The 20,899-nt window shown below is 46.8% G+C and overlaps 1 protein-coding gene across 5 annotated transcripts in view; it reads right to left on the bottom strand.

Moving 5' to 3' along the window:
- Positions 1-20,899, bottom strand: part of SYT7 (synaptotagmin 7) — a 412,892-nt gene that overhangs the window by 200,612 nt on the left and 191,381 nt on the right. For all 5 annotated transcript variants that reach the window (XM_088454514.1, XM_088454515.1, XM_088454517.1 and 2 more), the window contains one exon: positions 910-992. In XM_088454514.1, coding sequence (XP_088310640.1) covers positions 910-992 — 83 coding nt within the window. The remainder of the gene's footprint in view (positions 1-909; positions 993-20,899) is intronic.

Raw genomic sequence — 20,899 nt, 5'->3', positions numbered from 1 at the left:
ATCGTCCAGGAGGTAAGGTGGTCTAATGTTCTATGTGAGATGTGTACATTGCCCAGGAGGTAAGGTGTTCTGATGTTCCATGTGAGTATGTATACATTGTCCAGGAGGTAAGGTGTTCTGATGTTCTATGTATAAATTGTCTAGGAGGTAAGGTGTTCTGATGTTCCATGTGTGATGTACAGTATACATTGTCTAGGAGATAAGGTGCTCTGATGTTCTATGTCATATGTATACATTGTCTAGGAGATAAGGTGCTCTGATGTTCTATGTCATATGTATACATTGTCCAGGAGGTAAGGTAGTCTGATGTTCTATGTCAAGTGTATACATTATCCAGCACTGTCCATGCATTGCCCAGGAGGTAAGGTAACTGATGTTCTAAGTCAGATTTCTTATGTAAGATGTTCTTATGTTTTATGTCAGATGTATACACTGTCCAGTATTATCCAGGAGGTAAGGTGCAGTCAGATTTCTACATTGTCCAGAAGGTAAGATGTTCTTATGTTTTATGTCAGATGTATACACTGTCCAGTATTATCCAGGAGGTAAGGTGCAGTCAGATTTCTACATTGTCCAGAAGGTAAGATGTTCTTATGTTTTATGTCAGATGTATACACTGTCCAGTATTGTCCAGGAGGTAAGGTGCTCTAATTCTCTAATATTGCACTATGATCTTTCAACTACGCAAACTAGATTAGTATTGTTGAGATTTGTCAGGATGTGATATGGTTAGGATATGGGTAATGGTGCTAGTTTACCACAAGAGGCAAATACATTTAGGTTTGTGACTGGGCACTGTGGGCAAAGTGTCATACTTCACATTATACAAGGTGGCTGGCTCCCTTTTAGATTATTCTATGGAATTTAAGACACCATGTTAAAAACCATCTGACAAGAACATATACTTACTTTAATGTTTTCTTCTCGCTGCGAATGCCACGGCTCGAGTCTGGAGTTCCCACTGTGTCCAGAGAATTTTTGTAGCGCTTCCCCTAGAGAGTGAATGTACATTTCAGCAAAATAAGTATACACCAACCAATACATATAGATGTGTCTATACATTTTACCTCGGTGCACTACAAGTTGCATTAAACATAACGCGTGCACAATATGAAATTTGGTATTGCCGAGCGTCTTTTTGTGCGACTTTGTACCTTCAAAAGCGGTGCGAATAGGACGCACAAGCAGTTTCTGCTGATTAAAATGATATGCGGCATATTCTGTGTGTGACTGCGGGTATAACTGCATGCGAAATGCTACGTTACAGTGTCAGTGGCTGTGGCACTGTAACGTGGCATTTGGCATGCAGATACACCCGCAGGGGATGTAGTCTGGAACCCGACGGTCTAAATGCAGACTGCTGGCTTCCAGACTGCTTTATCCCGACTAGGGACGAATGACAGTCGTCTAAATCTAGACGCCTGTAATTTGCCCGATGTTGGGAGACCGGCGCCCGGCATCCCGATTGAGCGGATGCCGGGCGCCGCAGCGGACAGCCGTTTTAGGGCTCTCGGGGGGAACTTAGGGTCAGGCACCCCCCCCGGGAGGTTAAGGTTAGGCTAGGGGGAGGGAGGGTTAGGCACCCCCGGGGGGGGTTAGGGTTAGGCATACCCCCCGGGGGACTTAGATTTAGGCAGCGGGGAAGGGGGGGTTAGGTTTAGGCACTTAGAGTGGGGGTTAGGCACAGGGGGGGAGGTTGGGGTTAGGCACCCTAAAGGAGGGCTAGGGTTAGGGGGGGGGGGGGGTTAGGTTAGTAAATACTTACCTATAGGACGATCGGGATTTCCTCCTTTGTCGGGCAGCCATTTTAATCAGCAGAATCTGCTTGTGTGTCCTACTTGCATTGCTTTGCGAATACAACGCATTGGAAGGTAAAAAGTAGCATGAAAAGATGCTCAGCGCTATCGAGTCACGCCATGTAGTTCTGCTAAACACGCAAGGAAGATGTATGTGGGTACATCTGTAAGAAGCTGTAAGCAACAAAACATCCTGATTTACAAAACATAAAAGCCCTAAATACAAAACATAACATCCTCAAAGTTGCAACTTAAAGCATAATTAATTATTACCCTTCTGACAAAAATAGAGTGGGGTCTAATTATCAAGCAGTGAAAAGTGTGGAGAAGTGAGGCAGTGGAGACGTTGCCCATAGCAACCAACCAGCTCCTACCTATTATTTTATAGACTGTACTTGATAAATGCTACTTGAAAGGTGATTGGTTGCTATGGACAACTTCTCCACTGGTTCACTTCTCCACACTTTTTTCACTGCTTGACAAATAGACCCTTATATTTCTTGCGTCTTGTTGATTTTAGATACATGTCACAAAATAAGTTTATTATTCCCCTTGTATCAATCTGGCATACAGTAGATTTAGATTAAACATATGTGAAATTTCACATAGTGCTGGCAGAATGTTACGCATTTTGCTGTATATACATTGCAAATATAAATATATTCCATATAGTACCATAAATTGATATTAAGAGCAAGGGTAGGTATTTATGTTCTGCATCAATTATGAATTCTGAAGTACATGTGTGGACATGTCACATTACAATATATACATAAAGCAAAGCATTACAGTATGTTGGTAGCCATTTTGGGTTTATTGACATAATGAATGGACAGATGTTTAATGACCTATTGACCTCTTTAACTAGTATGTGGCTCACTAATGGTGCATACACACAAAAAATCGCTCGTAGTTCATGAAATCGTTGGTAAAATCGTTCAAATAATTCGTAGTTCATCGTTTGTCTGACAGATCTTACTGTGTGTGTATGCAACTTTACTGTGAACTGAACTGATTATTGTCAGGTCTACTTTCAAAGCCACAGTGTAACAACGGTTATTATCACAAAGTACAGTAAATACTATATAATACAAGTTTGCGCTAGCTATAAAAAGTATTCACTGCATTTTTTCACACTTTACATTTTTTTCATCACTGACTGAAAAAGATTAGCCACAAAGGGTGCGAGCTGCCGTTGCCACGGCGTCAAAACGGCATCTCGCACCCCTCGCAGCCGGCTCCGAGCTTGTATTCGCGCAATTTTGCTCTAACCAATTTGTGCAAATTCGGGCTGCCGTGAAGTATAGCTGTTGCCGGGATGACTCGCACCCATAAGATCATCGTGTCTAATTGGATTGACCCCCAATTTTGGAACTGTTACTACTTATAAACACAAAGTAATGTCAAGTAAAAATGATAACTGTACAGCTCTTACTTAATTACTTACAAGTACAAAAGATATATGTTACAATCAGCATTACTCAAACTTGTTCCTTGACAGAAAACATACTCACCACCCACAGGCACTGAGTATCACAGGGACGGACGGACGGAAGGACACACTTGTCGATATATCGTTCATTCGATAGACGAACGATATATATCGCAAGTGCATTGGTGAGTGTGTATACCCAAATTGTCTGTGAACAACGTAGTTCACAGACATATCAAGTCACCAGTGCAGCACAGCCAAAGCCGATATATCTTGCAGATATATCAGAACGCCTGGCTGTGTGTATAGGCGACCCCTCAACCCAGAGCCGTAACTAGACTTTTTGGTGCCCTGTGCCAGAAAGAGCATTGGTGCCCCCTCATTTTTCAAAAGGACATAATGCACCCAAAAAAGGGGAATGTCCTCATGGGGAAGGGCCAGAGAAGAGATAGGAGAGGCCAGGAGATGCTGGGGATGAAATAAGAGAAAGTTATAAGTGAGTATAATAATAAACAGAAATTTGACAGGCCCAAACAGCGCCCCCTGCACTACCAGGGCCGGATTGATGGCCACATGGGCCTGGAGCTGAAAATGACCAAAGGGCCTATTATGAGAAGCAGAGGAGGCGTGACCAGTGCTGTGTGGGTGTGGCCAGTGCCATGTGGGCGTGTACCCCCTTTACTCTCAGCCCCAATGTCTCCCTCAATATATAAAAGAAAAAAAATCCTTCATTTTGTGAGGTAAATAGAAATACAATTTTACTACTTATGATTTATGGCAGACAGTGTGGAGAGCAGATGGCCAGTCAACATCATGTTGTCATGACAATGGGCCTATTTTAATGTTGAGGCCTGGAGCTGTAGCTCCAACCGCCCCATTGCTAATCTGGCCCTGCGCACTACCCTAGCTACGGCTCTGCCTCAACCACTCGTACACTGGCTGCAGGGACCGCCAAAACTGATATCACAACTGGGTGGATAGACAGATAGATATATAGATAGATCAGCCCGATGCAAAGGGGGAGCGCAATCAGTGTGATTGCTCCCCCCTCACAGACATACGAGACTGCTGCGACTGCTGCTCAGTCAACAGCCGCGAGCAGTCTCCCACTCCAGCCCAGCACACAGCAGGGTGGGCTGCTGTGAGATAAGAGGGAGGAGGGGGGGGCGGTGCCAGACCTCCAGCAAATAGTACCCGCCCCCCCCTTCTCAGCGCCCCTTTACAGTATTATTATTATAATTATTATTAATAATAATAATAATACTGTCACTTTAAGTAAACAGATTATAATAACTACATTAGGGGTCTGTAACCTTTAAGGCAGTGTGGGCCACATTAAAAAATTCAATGAAGCCGAGGGCCACTAAGCTATACTGCAGTATTTAAACTCTGCCACCTCCTCACACAATTATGACCCATAAATGCCCCCTCCTACAATTTTAATTATGTCCCATAACTGCCCCTCTCTGCAGTGCCCTCAGTAGTGCCCCCAGTAGTGGTCCCCCCTATGCAGTGGCCACAATAGTGGTCCCCATTGTGCAGTGACCCGAGCAGTAGTCCTCCCCTGCTGTGCCCCCAGTAGTAGCCCCCCTATGCAGTGCCCCTTATATAGTGCCCCCAGTAGTGGTCCCCCCCTATGCAGTGCCCTCAGTAATGGTCCCCCCTATGCAGTGATCTTTATATAGTGCCCTCAGTAGTAGTCCCCCCCTATACAGTGCCCCCAGTAGTGGTCCCCCGATGCAGTGCCCCCAGTAGTGGAACCCCCCAGTAGTGCCCCAAGTAGTGGACCCCCCTGATGCAGTGCCCCCAGTAGAGGTCCCCCGATGCAGTGCCCCCAGTTGTAGTCTCCCCCCTCCCAATGCAGTACCCCCGGTAGTGGTCCCCCCCAGCAGTGCCCCAAGTAGTAGTCCCCCCCGATGCAGTGTCCCCAGCAGTAGTCCCCCCCCAGCAGTGCAGATAAACACACACATATAGAAAAAAAATAAAAACTTACCTTAATCCCCGCTCCCGCTCCTGCCGCCGCCACTCCTCTGTCCTCCCGGGCCGGCCCGCTTTGAATTGTGGGAGAGACGTCGTGACGTCTCTCCCATTACCCACTTCGGGAGCCGGAAGCCCGGCTCCTGCAGTGAGCGCAGCAGCCAATGAGAGTCTGACTCTCATTGGCTGGCTGTCAAAACAAACACACTGCTGCTGGCGCCCTTCTGACTTTTTGGGTTTTAAGCAGGAGGTGTCAGAAAACAAACACATTGTGCGGCAATGTGTTTGTTTCTCTCTGTAGTGCAGACTGCACTTACTGCGGTCTACACTAAAGTAACCCTCGGCGGGCCACAGGGAATGGCTCTGCGGACCATGGGTTGAAGACCCTTGATTCTACATGGATTTTAAGGATGTTCAAATGGGGCTGAAACAAAAATCCAGATTGATACAGTAACTCCCCCATGAATTCAGGAGTTAACAAATCATCCAGGTTAACACTACAGAGTATTTCACAAAAAAGTATCAAACAGATGTATTTTGCATAAGCTAGACAGCTATGACGTCTCTCTGACTAACTTGCTTTATATAAAGTTTTACTTATGAATTATTAAATTCCATGCGAATGTGGCTGACAGGAGAGAACAGGTTTTAATGGGGCCTGGGAGAGAGAACAGAGGGTTTTATTCTCTGTTAGAGGAGGCCTAGTGTTTAGTAGAGTTCTAGAACCCTGAGGAACGGGAGCAGAGACGCTGGATGTGAATCGGCACTCCGGCAGAGACTGACAGATACACCATTAATTCTGTTCTGTCTCTGGGGAATACAATTTTATATTCACATTGCTCGATAATTAGGAGTTTTCAATCAGATTTGCTAAATATTATTGGTTTGTTGCTCACCGTTTAGCTTCCAGTGAAATGGAGCAAGGGATGGACAGATCTGTACACAAAATGTCTTATGTACTTATTAATTAATTTTAAGACAGGCTTAGCTATCTAGTAGCTCCAAAGCTACACTACATAGACAAAAGTTATTGGGCTCTGACAGCAAATAAATCAACAAGATGTTATTGACGTCAGTACTTTGTAGGTCCACCACGTGCAGTGATTATTGCAGACACCCTACCCTCAAGTTCCTGGACAACAGCAGGCGGTATGTTTTGCCATTAGGCCAAACTGTGTCCAAGGCAGGATTAATGGAGATTTGAAAGAGACAATTGTCATGGATCCAGAAAAATAAGGGACCCACATTACCCCTAGCCCTAATAATAGGCCGTGCATAGGAGAACTTGCTAAACTGCATCTATTTCAGGCACATGGCTTCTTAGGAAGACACATGTTTCAAAGAGAGGAGTCTCCACTGTAATGCTGGCCAAACACCTACACGACCAGCATAAGATCAGATTCACATACGATTCCCCAGAGCTCCCTGGCAGTCCCCGGGGGCACGATTTGTCGCTTTTTATTGCACACGATCTGTCGTATGATCGATCTTGTGCCTCACACGCTCAACAGGGAAAAGTCATGGAAATGACATGAATGGAAGCACGACGCATCGCATGCACAAAATACATGGTACGATCTGCACACGATACAATGGATAATATGGGCTGCACATCTGATCATACAATCTGTTTTAGGAGCTGCGGGAGCGCGCATCGGATCGTGTCCTACTCCAAAAATACACGATTTCTACATGATTCATCGTAAGACTCGTCGAAAATCGGGCAATCGGCCCGAAATCGTGCAGGTGTATGGCCAGCATACGTGAAATTATTAGTTACTGTAACCTAAATTGAACACATACCTCCAAACATTAAAAATCTGATATTTGGGCCATAATGATATCCCTCTGAAAGCAGTTTCACATCAATGCTAGGATAGGCTGTCCCCAACTTCTCTCCTCCCGTAAATAAAGCCCTTCATTGCCAAGCACACCTGTGGCGGATGCAGGAGGCATGAGCAAGGCACACATCAAAAAACAGTGCCAATGGGTCTCTATACACGACTGTGCCTTCTACATTGACAATGCTGTAAGGTATGCTTACAGAGCATTAATAATATCCCAAGAAGTAAATGTTACAAATGGGGCCTAATTATTAATTATCGGCACTTGGTCCTAATAATTATAATTCCTTATCACAGCAATAAGAAAGTTCACCGGCATTTAACATTTTTCCTATACAGGGTCAGGGATTCCGATAGGAGCCCACCTCTGCGATCACTCCATTCCGGGTTTGGAACTTGGCTGCGCTCCTGCACATGTGCAATCATCAGACCATGCATTTGCGAGCGTGCACTGATGGGGAGGGATCCTACTCCCAGTAAATTTTCTGAAGTGTAGCCCATAGCTAATGCCATAGCTAATGCAATCTGACCAAGCTCCAGAAGCATTTAGGAGCTTGGTAAATTTGGCATTTTAGTAGCCTCCATGGAAATCTATGGAGGCTGCTTTTGCAATAGAAAAGATGGGATTGAAGCAGATAACTCAGATGCCTGCTGCAGTCCCCCGAACATTCATCTTTGTGGTATTTTTGGATATCCAACAAAAAACTGATATTTTCCGAGGGATATTATTTTATAAATATGCCACTAAAAGTTTTAACCCTAGACCAAACAAAAGTCCTAAATGAACTCTCAATTTACCAATTGCTAGAGGACAGCTGCGCCTTAATTTGTAGTTAGATTTCCGCCAAACCACATAGAGCAAAACTGCAGCATTTGTAGACAAGGATTTTGCACCGGCCGAGCGCGGGAGTTGCATGGAGTGAAGGTGTTCCTTGAACCATACTTGCCTACTCTCCCGAAATGTCCGGGAGGCTCCCAAAAATCAGTTGGTGCTCCTGGCCGCCTAGAAAAGCTAGCAAGTCTCCCAGCCAGACGTCTACCCTCTGACCCCCCACCCACACCCCTGCAGCGGGGGGACCGATGAAGTGATCTGCGCCAACCATGACCCCATACCCTGCTTCAAAAATGCTGGTAATATCGGTATTGTGCAGCAAAGACAGGACCACGATAACATTATCGCGTGGTCACGCCCTTGCCCCGCCCCTAATGCCGGATAATGTACCCAGCCACGCCCCCCGCTATGCCGGCCTGCACCCACCTCCACAGGTCCGCACCTTACCTTGTGCCAGCGTCATTGCTGTGACTGCGAAGCGCTATCTTCTTGAAGATGTTACTGGGAAGACGGCACCGCAGAGGAGGAAGGACACATTTACAGACAAAAGGTACATTTACTATGGATGCAAGGTGTGCGGTGCGGGGCCCCCTGGACCCAGGGACCCGTGTGCACTGCACAACCTGCACCCATTATAAATACGTCTATGTTAGGGATGTTTCTAGCTCTACTCTGTAATAGGAATTGAATTGTGCAGCAGCTCAGATCTGTCCACACCTTATATTTTTAATGGGGTTTATGTGGAACCTCCACATTGCATTTCATTAACAGAATATTTAAATAAAAAAGTAATCTTTGGGTTTACTGATCCTTCAATATAACAATTACTCATGTGACATTGTGTGGGCAACAGAAATGCTGTCTGTGTCTTGTCACAAGACTGCTCCGTATCAGTTATATATTGAAATGATCTAACCGTATCATGAACAATATCCACTAGGGGAATAGTACACTAAGTCGTTGAGAAGAAAATTCTGATTAATAATAACGTTTTATGTGCTAGCAGAACTATCAAAAACTGTGATAACAATTTTATAATATATAGTTTGTATCTAATCAAGAGACATATTTGCATTTCATGCTCTTCCAAATGAACGTTTACTGCAAGATATTTTTGCTTTGTACAAAGATTATTTGATATGCAACACTTGTATATCTGAGTGCGACTTGAATCCCTGAATCTATACATGTAGCGGCTGCAGCTGTTTTCATTGTAAGTTCTGTTGTGCTTCATATACAGACTCAGGTGCACACAGATATACAGGTTTTGCATATCAAATGAATCAGAACAGTCTGCTGGTGCATCCTAGTTGCATCGCATTGCAACTCAATTTGACAAAAAGAGATGCCCGAAGCTAGCCGAGTAGCACGGGACCTGGCGGCTCACTCACGCCAGGCAAGTCGCGCTGCCTAGTGTATTGAGGCTAGATGTATGAGGACACATCTGTATATATTTTCCTTAAATTATGCCAACACAGCTGTTTCTTCATGAATAAGGCAAATATTAGTATTGTGACCATTTAACACAGGACTGAAGCAGGGCGATAATCCCCCCACGGTGCTAGCCCAGCCCCTGAGCATGTATTGTCAAGACGTCACGTCAAAGGGGTTGGTCCACTGGGACCAGGAAGAAATCGTAGGACACTGTGGATGGCTCTCTAGGCTGCAATGTGCGTTACCAGGCAGCCTGCAAGCCAATTACAGGTGACGCCTCCTAGGTTCTGTGCCTTGGGTGCTAGCAACACTCGTCCACCCCTAATTACAGCCCTGATTTAACAATAAGTACTGTGGATACCTCCTGCTTTAAACAAACTACCACTCAGTGCTGCTGCCCCATTGCAATATGTGTAATTTACCAACTGTTGGAAAGGGTTAACCTTTGTGTGGCTCAGGAGAGAACCACACTCTTTCCTCAATTAAAGGAATGAAGGTATAAACACATGTTTCTGTGAGTCAGTCAGGGTGATAGACAGGAGGGTGTGCACCTTTAACACGTCTCTGGGTGCTGGATACGTCAGACGATGGCCCATATTCAATTTGAGCGATACTTTTCCGCCTCCTGGACTTTTCGCCTACATCGCGTGTTTTGTAGGCAGAAAAGTATCGCACGCGTGCCCGCGTATCGCCGTATTCAATTTGAAAGTATGCAAAAACGGGACCCGGCGAAACATGAACAGGCAGAAAGTACTGTCAGATTTTGGGAAATCAGCCTGACACCCTCCAAAAGATGCTCTGACATGGGGGTTAACTATGGTTACCCCCGATTTGGCTTGCTGAAGGTATTTAGTGTTTTTAAACGGGCTCAATAGCTGCTAAATAGCGTTTTTGCATAAGTGGTGCAGAATAGTATTCAGGAGTATTTTTTGCAGTAAATAAGTTATCCCAGCAAATTTGGGATACTTGAAAATGGGGGTCAGCATATTTTATAGTTGCTAAAGTTAAGTTGAAAAAATCTTGCAAAATCCATCTGACGCAAGCCCCTGCAAAGAAAAAAACATATGGGGCATACTTGGGGACCCCCCCAGAGTCAAGTTCGCTAGTTTTTAACTTTGTCCCCCAACATTCTTTTTTTTCGCCCCCAAATTCACAGTGATTTTTTTGGGGTGTCCTTAAGTGTTTTTTTTTTTTTGACAGTTTACCTTTGGGGGACTGTCTGAAGGCTGCACGGGGGTTCCCGCAACGTTGCACCCCAAAACCCCAATTCTGCACTTTTTTCCGCCTGCCATTCATAGGCGAAACTTTTCCGCCTATTACATTGCATTGACTTTCCGCCTAGGCGGAAAGTCTTTCAAATTGAATACAGCGATACTTTTCAGCCTGGCGAAATGACGTAATTAGCTAAACTTTTCCACGGATTCCAGCTTTTCGCCTCAAATTGAATACGGCCATTGTCTGTGATGCTATACTCCTGTGAATGATGTTCTTTGTAAGCTATACTTTTATGTTCCTCATTTGCTACTGTTAATCCTGTGGAAGAAGCCATTGCACTGGTTCTGCCTTCGTTTGCTGGAATAAAGCTTACTTACTTTGAAGCACTTCAGTCCTCTATCAGACTCCTATCGTATCGCATGAAATCTACTCACTACACCAGCCTGATACCACTTTCACACATAAATTTCCGGATTTAACCTGGCTCGGACCTGGGACACCGAGCACGAGTTGAAGCCGGGCTACCCCTTTCACATTTAGGAGGGCGACCCGGGTTATTCCTGGTTGTCAACCTTCACATCAGACCCGGGTCTTGCAGTCACTTGGGTCTTCCGGCATTTAGTGGGTGCTTGGAGATGATGTCATCTCCAAGTGCCACTATCCCCGGCCAATCATTTTGTTTTAGGTGTGACCTGGGTCGTCAAGACCCAGGTCGCATCTTTCACACTTCAGCCGGGTCATTGACCTGGTTTTGCAAGTCCTGGGAAAAACCCAGCTAGCAGGCAGAGTCACGGACCCGGGACTGTCAACCTGGTTTGCCCCTTTCAGACATACGCCAGATCTGGGTTGATGCGTGTTCACGCGCAAAGTAATGCAAACAGAACGCATAAGCAGCTTCTGGTAATTAAAATGATACGTGGCATGTCTATAGAAAATTGATTGAACACTGTGCTCTCATGGATGGGGGGGTTGGGAGGAGATGAGGTGGGGAAAGGTGGTCTGTGCGCAGGTTTCCTTAGAGGTGTCCGGTCTCTAAATATGCATATGAAGGTGAGAATAGGCAGCGCTGCACAGATGAGGATGGTGGAAGGTAAGGGGCGGGGGAAGGGGGGGATTGGGAAAGGGCAGCAGCCCAGAGATGGCGTGGTTCTGTCTGTTGCTGGTAAGGTGGTGTGCAGGTATTATGTAGTAATTAATGTGAATGAAGACTGAAACAGGGTATACAGGGTGAATAGTTGTTTATTGGCAGTACACAAAGTGAGACACAGTGCTCAAGGATACTGCGGGCCCAAACTAAACTCAGAACCATGTGATGATCCTGGTGCGTTCAAACTAGGGGTGAGCGGGTTCGGATTTCTGAAATCCGAACCCCCCCGAGCCCCCCCGATCCGAGTCCGATCCGAGTCAGGCTCGACTTTTCCCGCCTGACTCGGATTCTGAAATCGAGGCAAAACGTCATCTTCCCGCCTTCCGAGTCTCGCGGGTTTTGGATCCTATATAAGGTACCCACGTCGGCGCCATTTTCTCACTCGGCTGTGGACAGTGAAGAGGGAGGGTGGGAGTTAGGGCTGTGTAGTGTAGTGTAGTGTAGTGCTGCTGTTGTCCACTACTTCAAAGTCCATAGGGGCTGGCTGTGTTGTGCTGTGCTGCTGTTGTTAATAGGGGCTGTGTCCACTACTTCAAAGTCCATAGGGGCTGGCTGGACTGTGTTGTGCAGTCAGTTCTCCATAGGGGCTGTGTCCACTCCAAAGTCCTGTGCAGTGTCCCAGTCCTAAAGAGGTGCTGTAGTGTTGTCCAGGGGGTGCTCTGTCCATCAGGGGTGCTCCCCCCAAGTGCTAAAAAAATAATATATTTTCTGTGTTTGTGAATTGTGTGCGCAGTAGCCGCACGTGCATCAACAAAGTAGTGCCAAGCGTGCGCCTGTGTCATAAGTAAAGGGCCGGCTGGCTTGACCGTTAAAGGGTGCTGTAACCCCCGAAAGTACACTCCAGTCCAAACCAAAAAAAAATTATTTTCTGTGTTTGTGAATTGTGTGCGCAGTAGCCGCACGTGCATCAACAAAGTAGTGCCAAGCGTGCGCCTGTGTCATAAGTAAAGGGCCGGCTGGCTTGACCGTTAAGGGTGCTGTAACCCCCGAAAGTACACTCCAGTCCAAACCAAAAAAAAAATTATTTTCTGTGTTTGTGAATTGTGTGCGCAGTAGCCGCACGTGCATCAACAAAGTAGTGCCAAGCGTGCGCCTGTGTCATAAGTAAAGGGCCGGCTGGCTTGACCGTTAAGGGTGCTGTAACCCCCGAAAGTACACTCCAGTCCAAACCAAAAAAAAAATTATTTTCTGTGTTTGTGAATTGTGTGCGCAGTAGCCGCACGTGCATCAACAAAGTAGTGCCAAGCGTGCGCCTGTGTCATAAGTAAAGGGCCGGCTGGCTTGACCGTTAAGGGTGCTGTAACCCCCGAAAGTACACTCCAGTCCAAACCAAAAAAAAAATTATTTTCTGTGTTTGTGAATTGTGTGCGCAGTAGCCGCACGTGCATCAACAAAGTAGTGCCAAGCGTGCGCCTGTGTCATAAGTAAAGGGCCGGCTGGCTTGACCGTTAAAGGGTGCTGTAACCCCCAAAGTACACTCCAGTCCAAACCAAAAAAAAAATTATTTTCTGTGTTTGTGAATTGTGTGCGCAGTAGCCGCATGTGCATCAACAAAGTAGTGCCAAGCGTGCGCCTGTGTCATAAGTAAAGGGCCAGCTGGCTTGACCGTTAAAGGGTGCTGTAACCCCCAAAGTACACTCCAGTCCAAACCAAAAAAAAATTTATTTTCTGTGTTTGTGAATTGTGTGCGCAGTAGCCGCACGTGCATCAACAAAGTAGTGCCAAGCGTGCGCCTGTGTCATAAGTAAAGGGCCGGCTGGCTTGACCGTTAAGGGTGCTGTAACCCCCGAAAGTACACTCCAGTCCAAACCAAAAAAAAAATTATTTTCTGTGTTTGTGAATTGTGTGCGCAGTAGCCGCACGTGCATCAACAAAGTAGTGCCAAGCGTGCGCCTGTGTCATAAGTAAAGGGCCGGCTGGCTTGATCGTTAAAGGGTGCTGTAACCCCCAAAGTACACTCCAGTCCAAACCAAAAAAAAAATTATTTTCTGTGTTTGTGAATTGTGTGCGCAGTAGCCGCACGTGCATCAACAAAGTAGTGCCAAGCGTGCGCCTGTGTCATAAGTAAAGGGCCGGCTGGCTTGACCGTTAAAGGGTTCTGTAACCCCCAAAGTACACTCCAAACCAAAAAAATATATATTTTCTGTGTTTGTGACTTGTGTGCACTGTGGCTGCACGTGCATCAACAAAGGAGCAGCGCCAAGCGTGCGCCTGTGTCCCATAAGTAAAGAGCCGGCTGGCTCATTTCTTAAAGGGTGGTGTAACCCACAAAGTGCACTACTCTCCAGCAAAAATAAAAAAATATTTTCTGTGTTTGTGTGCGCTTTAGCCGCACGTATATATATCAATATAACATAAATGGAGGACCAAACTTTCTCTGATAAAAATAAAATAGGGAAAGATCAAGAACCACTTCCTACTAGTGCTGTTGCTGCTGCTGGGAGTTGTTCATCATCCCAGAGAGGAAGTAGGAACATCACTACTTTTACTAAACAATTGACCCTCCAACAGTCCCTAGCGATGAGGATGAAGTACGACAGCAGTCATCCTGAAGCAAAACGTATAACTGAGGCCTTGACTGCTATGTTGGTGTTAGACGTGCGTCCGGTATCCGACATTAGTGCAGTGGGATTTAGACAATTGATGGAGGTAGTGTGTCCTCGGTTCCAAATCCCGTCTAGATTCCACCTGCATCCTCAAAGCAGCAGCGACAAGCGTGCGTCTGTCTGTTAAAGGGTGGTGACACCCTCAAAGTGTGCTACACAAACAATAAAAATATTCTTCTTTTTTCTGTCTTTGTGAATTGTGTGGGCTGTAGCCGCACCTGCATCCTTAAAGCAGCAGCGACAAGCGTGCGTCTGTCTGTTAAAGGGTGGTGACACCCTCAAAGTGTGCTACACAAACAATTAAAATATTGTTCTTTTTTTTTCGGTCTTTGTGAAATGTGTGGGCTGTAGCCGCACCTGCATCCTTAAAGCAGCAGCGACAAGCGTGCGTCTGTCTGTTAAAGGGTGGTGACACCCTCAAAGTGTGCTACACAAAGAATAAAAATATTCTTCTTTTTTTTTCTGTCTTTGTGAATTGTGTGGGCTGTAGCCGCACTTGCATCCTCAAAGCAGCAGCGACAAGCGTGCGTCTGTCTGTTAGAGGGTGGTGTAACCCTCAAAGTGTGCTCCACAAACAATAAAAATATTCTTTTTTTTTTTCTGTCTTTGTGAATTGTGTGGGCTGTAGCCGCACTTGAATCCTCAAAGCAGCAGCGACAAGCGTGCGTCTGTCTGTTAAAGGATTACATCGGTGACAGCATCCAAGTAGGCATGTCAGACAGTCCGTACCTGTACTGGCAGGAAAAAGAAGCAATTTGGAGGTCCCTGTACAAACTGGCTCTATTTTACCTGAGTTGCCCCCCCTCCAGTGTGTACTCCGAAAGAGTGTTTAGTGCAGCCGGGAACCTTGTTAGCGAAAGGCGTAGGAGGTTGCTTCCACAAAATGTGGAGAAGATGATGTTCATAAAATGAATGATCAACTCTTCCAGGGAGACCAGCCTCCAGAACGTACAGAGGGACCTGTGGTTCCAGCAGGGACGAATTAATACTCTGTGAGGATGAGGATGTACATAACACTGAAGAGGGTGAGGAATCTGTGGATGAGGAGGATGAGGACGACTTCTTGCCTCCGTAGAGCCAGTTTGTGCAGGGACAGATTAATTGCCAGCTTGTTTTGTGGGGGCCCAAACGAACCAATCATTTCAGCCACAGTTGTGTGGCAGACCCTGGCGCTGAAATGATTGGTTTGTTAAAGTGTGCATGTCCTGTTTATACAACATAAGGGTGGGTGGGAGGGCCCAAGGACAATTCCATCTTGCACCTCTTTTTTTTCTTTGCATTATGTACAGTTTGGGGCCTAGTTTTTCAATGCCATCCTGTCTGCCACTGCAGTTTCACGCCTAGATGGGTCACGTGTTTGTGCCGCCCACTCGTGTCGCTTAGCATAGTCATCCAGCTACCTCGGTGCAACCTTTTGGACATAAAAACACTATTGTGAGGTGTGAGGTATTCAGAATAGACTGGAAATGAGTGGAAATTAAGGTTATTGAGGTTAATAATAGCATAGGAGCAGAAAAACCTACAAATTCTGTGATTTTAGCTGTTTTTATGCTTTTTTTCAAAAAAATACAGATCCAAAACACAAAACCCAGAACCCAAAACACGGAAGGGTGGTTTTGGCAAAACCAATCCAGATCCAAAACACGAAGAAAGATCCAGATCCAAAACCAAAACACAAAACACGAAAAGTGGCCGGTGCACACCCCTAGTTCAAACCCTGCGATTAGCTGGTGGGCTTGAGGTTAACCCAGTTCGGCACAGTCCAGTGCTAGAGGCGGCGTCCCGCTTAGACTAGGTCACTTACTGGTAAGTGTGGTGGTTGGGAGAGTTAGATGCTGGTGTCTCGTGTCCTTGTCACTGCGGGGCGCTAGTGTGAGACCTGGGACACTGTATTGTGTGCTCGCTCGGTCTTGGTTCCTGTAGAGGGATCACAAGAAGCTGTGTACCACAGGCTGTGGTAATCTAGACGCTGGCCGGGATGGGCTGGCTGCATCTTGTTGTGCTGCGCACCGTGACACTGATGGTTGTGCCAGCAGCATACCTCCCAACTGTCCCACATTTAGCGGGACAGTCCCGTTTTTCTGGGACTGTCCCGCTGTCCCGCCCGTGGGCCGCAGTGTCCCGTGGTGGGGGGGAAGCATACACCGCTATGCAGAGCAGTGGGTATGCAGACAGCATCTATTCACAGTACAGGTGAAGCCCGGGGGCAGCCCAGCATCTCGGAGATGCTGGGCACGCCCCATTAGTGATGTACATGGGGGCGTGTCATCAGACCATGCCCCCTTTACGATCAGGTCACGCCCCCTTTTCGGGTACGCGCAGGTCGCGACTCCTTCACTGAAAATGTTGGGAGGTAAGCAACAGGGTCGTTGTTAGGCGCTGGCTGCGTCTTGTTGCGATGCCCACTGTGACACTGATGGTGGTGCTAGCGCGGCTGTTACTCACCGTTGTGGGTACTTCCGGGGGTTCTGGGGCGTATCTATAATGGATGCAGTGTGTGCGGGGGAGGGGCCCCGCACCGCACACCCTGCACCCATATTATTTTAAACTCACCTGTCCGTGGACCCGCGTCGGGTGTCAGCGCTGCTCAGAACACCGGAAAATGGCCGCCGCGGATATTTTTCCGGGGTTCTGCGCAAGAGCAGTAGACTCCGGGCACACTCTAGTGCCCAGAGTCTACTAATGCTCTGGTGGCTGGCCAGCCGCGACAGCTGGCTGCCAGCCACCGGGGAGAGAGGAGGGGGCCCCGCAAGGGGAGTGCACACGGGCCCCTCCTCTCTTAAGATGCCCCTGCCTATACTCCCACTCACGGAAAACCTTGTGCGGTGCTAGTTACAGGCCTGGGGTGTGATGATGTGCCTCATGGCCTTAACTTCCAGTCCCTGGGTCTTGCGTCTTTTGCTTCAGATGGTAATAGGCTTATTCCAGCTCAGAGTTAGTGTGCCGTATTGTTGTGGGTGAGCGTGGATGTGAAACAGGTGGTGTGCCTGTTTGTGTCTGGCCCAACGCATTTCAGCACTGAGTGCCTTTGTCAAGGATGTCCAGGTGAAGGTGTGGGGTGTTTAAATCACTTCCTGATGTGCGGTAACTGGTGGGGATTGGTGTGTCCGCCCTCAGAGATCATGTGTTGAATAGTTAATTGTTCTAATGAGAATCTCGGTTGCTATGGTTCCGTGGGGGTGTGTATGTCAATGATGACAGCATCTGTCCCTATTATGTAGTACTGAATTAGGCGGGTGGGAAAGTTCTGGCTGCAGATCTAGTTAATGGGTTATTGGTTCATCTGTATGAGTTGATGGTAGAGAAGGCTTGTAAGTAAATGTACTGTAGTCATTCTGAGGGTTAGAGGATTGTAGTCGTCCGGGGTAATGATAATGTCATGTCTATAGTCTGAGTGTGACTGCGAGTGTTACAGCGGAATCAGTACCATGCGGCCGGTGGTTCAAATCCCGACAGCGGAAGCCCGACAGGGGTGAAAATCCCGAATCTACAAAAGGTAAGTATTAACTAACCTTTTTTTTACCCCTAACTCTCCTTTAGGGGTGCCTAACCCTAACCTCCCCCCCAAGTGTCTAACCCTAACCCCCCTCTAAGTGCCTAAACCTAACCCCCCCTTCCTCGCAGCCTAAACCTAAGTCTCCCGGTGGGGTGCCTAACCCTAACCTCCCCCTTCCCCTAGCCTAAACCTAACCTCCCAGGGGGGTGCCTAACCAAAGGTCCCCCCCCGGGAGCCCCTAACCCCCCCCCACGCGGCTGTCCACGCCAGGCGCCCAGCTTACCTTCAATCGGTGAGACGGGTGTCGTGGCGCTCCCGGCATAACCCCCCGCGGCTCTCTGCGCCCGGTGCCCGGCTTTCCTTCAATCAATAAGCCGGTTGTCGGGCTCCCGGCGTAGGTCTCATGACAGGCGTTGAGATTTCGATGCCTGTCATTAGTACCTTGCCGGGATTAGACCGTCGGGAAGCCGGCAGTCGGGATTTCGTCTGTCGGTTTTCCGACTGCTTCCCATTACAGCTGCTGCCACCATAAAGTAGCATTTCGCATGCAGATACACCCGCGGTCACACACAGTATATAGGCAGGCCGCATATCATTTTAATTAGCAGAAGCAGCTTTTGCATCACTATGTGAATAAGACGCATTTTAAGGGAAAAGGTTGTAAGAAAAGATGCTTGGTGCTACCGAGTCGCGCGGCGCTTACTCGTTATGTGTAACGTGATTTGTAGCGCACAGAGGATAGATGTATGTGGATACATCTGTATATTGTTTAAGTAGTAAGTAAAAGGTATGTTAATTTTGTAGCATGTACTATTTATGGTATCAGGGAGGATAAAGATAGGAATCGGACAATTAATCTTTCACACATCTTATAATTAAGCTCCTGTTACAGCTGCAATAGGGGACTCCTGAAGAGCTGGGCGTAGCCCCAGAAGAATGTGTTCAGCGGCGCACAGAACATGTTCCAGTTTGATAACCCAATGGTTGGGAGGTATGCTTAAAAAATCTGTACTTACCTGTAACCTTTTACTTAAGTCGCAGCCTTATGACCATGCCAATCTTATCAATAGCCGCAAAAAAATTAGCAGTAAATAGGACATATCTCCTTTGACAAAATCTATACCTATCTCACAGCTAATGTCACATTAGGGATATTGCCATGGACAATATATATCTCTAGAAATTTCCTACAGTACTTAATGATATGTGAAAACAGTTCCGTAACAGGGCTTTTCTGCGCCGTGCTGACCACACCCCCTGAGTGCATGATGTCATGCAGAGGGGGCGGGGCTGGCAGCACCTGGAATTACAGCACTGCCCAAAGCATCCCCAGGATGCTCTAAGGGGCTGAAAGAGCTGTATTGTGCACATCAGGAGCATCTGAAGCTCGCTCCCAGCCAGGGGCGTATCTATAATGGGTGCAGGGTGTGCGGTGCACAGGGGTCCCCGGGTCTGCACAGCACACCCTGTACCCATATTATGTAAAACTTACCTCTCCGAGGTCCCGCGTCGGGTCTCTCATCAATGCTCAAAACGGCGGAAAATGGCCTCCGTGGCCATTTTTCCGGCGCTTTGCACTTGCGCTGTGAGGAAATCGCCAGGAAAATGGTGGCCGCATCATTTCCCCGGCGATCTGCGCATACGCAGTGGACTCTGGGCACATTCCAGTGCCCAGAGTCTACTGATTCTGCGGTGACCGGCCAGCCGCATCAGTTGGCTGTGACAGGGGATGCACACGTGCCCCCTCCTCTCTAAAGACGCCCCTGCTCCGAGCGGCACTGCAGCAGCGATACTGCCAGCAGGGTGCCATTCCAGACACCCTGCTAGCTCGATTCAGGGCCCATAGGTGAGCAGCGGTGCCGACCACAGAGCTCTGCGTGGCGGCACCAACTCGCACACCACTAGTTACGGCCCTGTGTGAAAACAACACTGTGAGCGTTCATTTAAGTTTTCATTAACTCATGCGAAAAAAAAAGTTTAAACGTTTTGACAGGAAAACTTGCATTGTAAAAGGAAACTGCTGGTGAACTATTTTTACTGTAGAGAAGACGCATTTCATAAAAGCTTGATCTCTTTCTGAAGCATTAAGTCATAATAAGATCAGAATGCACTATGTAGTCAAAAGTGAGTTACTTTTTTAAATTAGGCATCATTTTGTGAATAATATAAAGTATGACCTGAAAATGTCAAAGCTTTCATTTCTGTCGTTAGCATTTAAAAAATTGAAAGAATAATTTGCAGGCCCCGGGGTCTATGGCTGGAAATTTGGAAAGAACTGGCAGACACATTTTCCGAGCTGCATCGCAATGCGAAAATAAAAAAATATATGCTTTGTCCTCCTTCTTCCCCACCTTGATAAGTGTTCATTAGAAAGATATATCTGAGTTTAATCTTTTTTTCATTATGTAGAGAGAAGTATTAGAATGTGAGCTCATAGGGCTAGAGGCTAACATCCAGCCAGTTAAGCAAGCCATAATGAATTTGTTGTGGTGAAAGGAGCATAACTAAGTGGTCTTGGCAGACAGGGGTAGTGCTTAGAGCATACCAAGGCTCCTCAGGGCGTGAACTCATTTGTCCTGATTTTCTGTGTGGGGAGGTGTGATAAAACATTGACTATGGTGATAGGCTTATTATGAAATGGCCGTATAACTAATTGCTTTCATGTATTCAGAGAATTCACGTGTGCACTAATACATGTTTTAAAGGGCCTATTTATGAAACATTTCTCAAATGTAGGTAACAGAGGCAAACAAAGGCCAGATATCTCCCAAATGTGGCCCATTCCAATAATTCTCCTTATGGCGGTCTTGTCCAATTTAGGAAGCTCTGAAAGCTTAGTTTTTCTCGTTCTTAAGTAAAAAACCATGGATGTGTGTAGAGGAGGGTATTCAACATGAGGCCTTCCATCTGCTGTGAAATTAAACATCTCAGCATGCCACTGTTTTAGAATACCAAAATGGCAACACTGTAGCATGGAATGCTGGAAGGTGTAGTTCCACAGCAGTTGGAGGGCTGTATGAAGTGGGATCTCTTCTGCTCCCTATTCAGCATAGGCGCTTGCACCGACCTATGGTTCCGCATGCGCAATGAATAGTGCCGGACAGAACGCGGAATGGAATC

The sequence above is a fragment of the Taudactylus pleione genome, unplaced genomic scaffold (assembly GCF_031769625.1).
Source record: "Taudactylus pleione unplaced genomic scaffold, aTauple2 ptg000619l, whole genome shotgun sequence".
Classification (NCBI taxonomy): Eukaryota; Metazoa; Chordata; class Amphibia; order Anura; family Myobatrachidae; genus Taudactylus; species Taudactylus pleione.
This window is presented reverse-complemented; position numbering and strand designations above follow the sequence as displayed.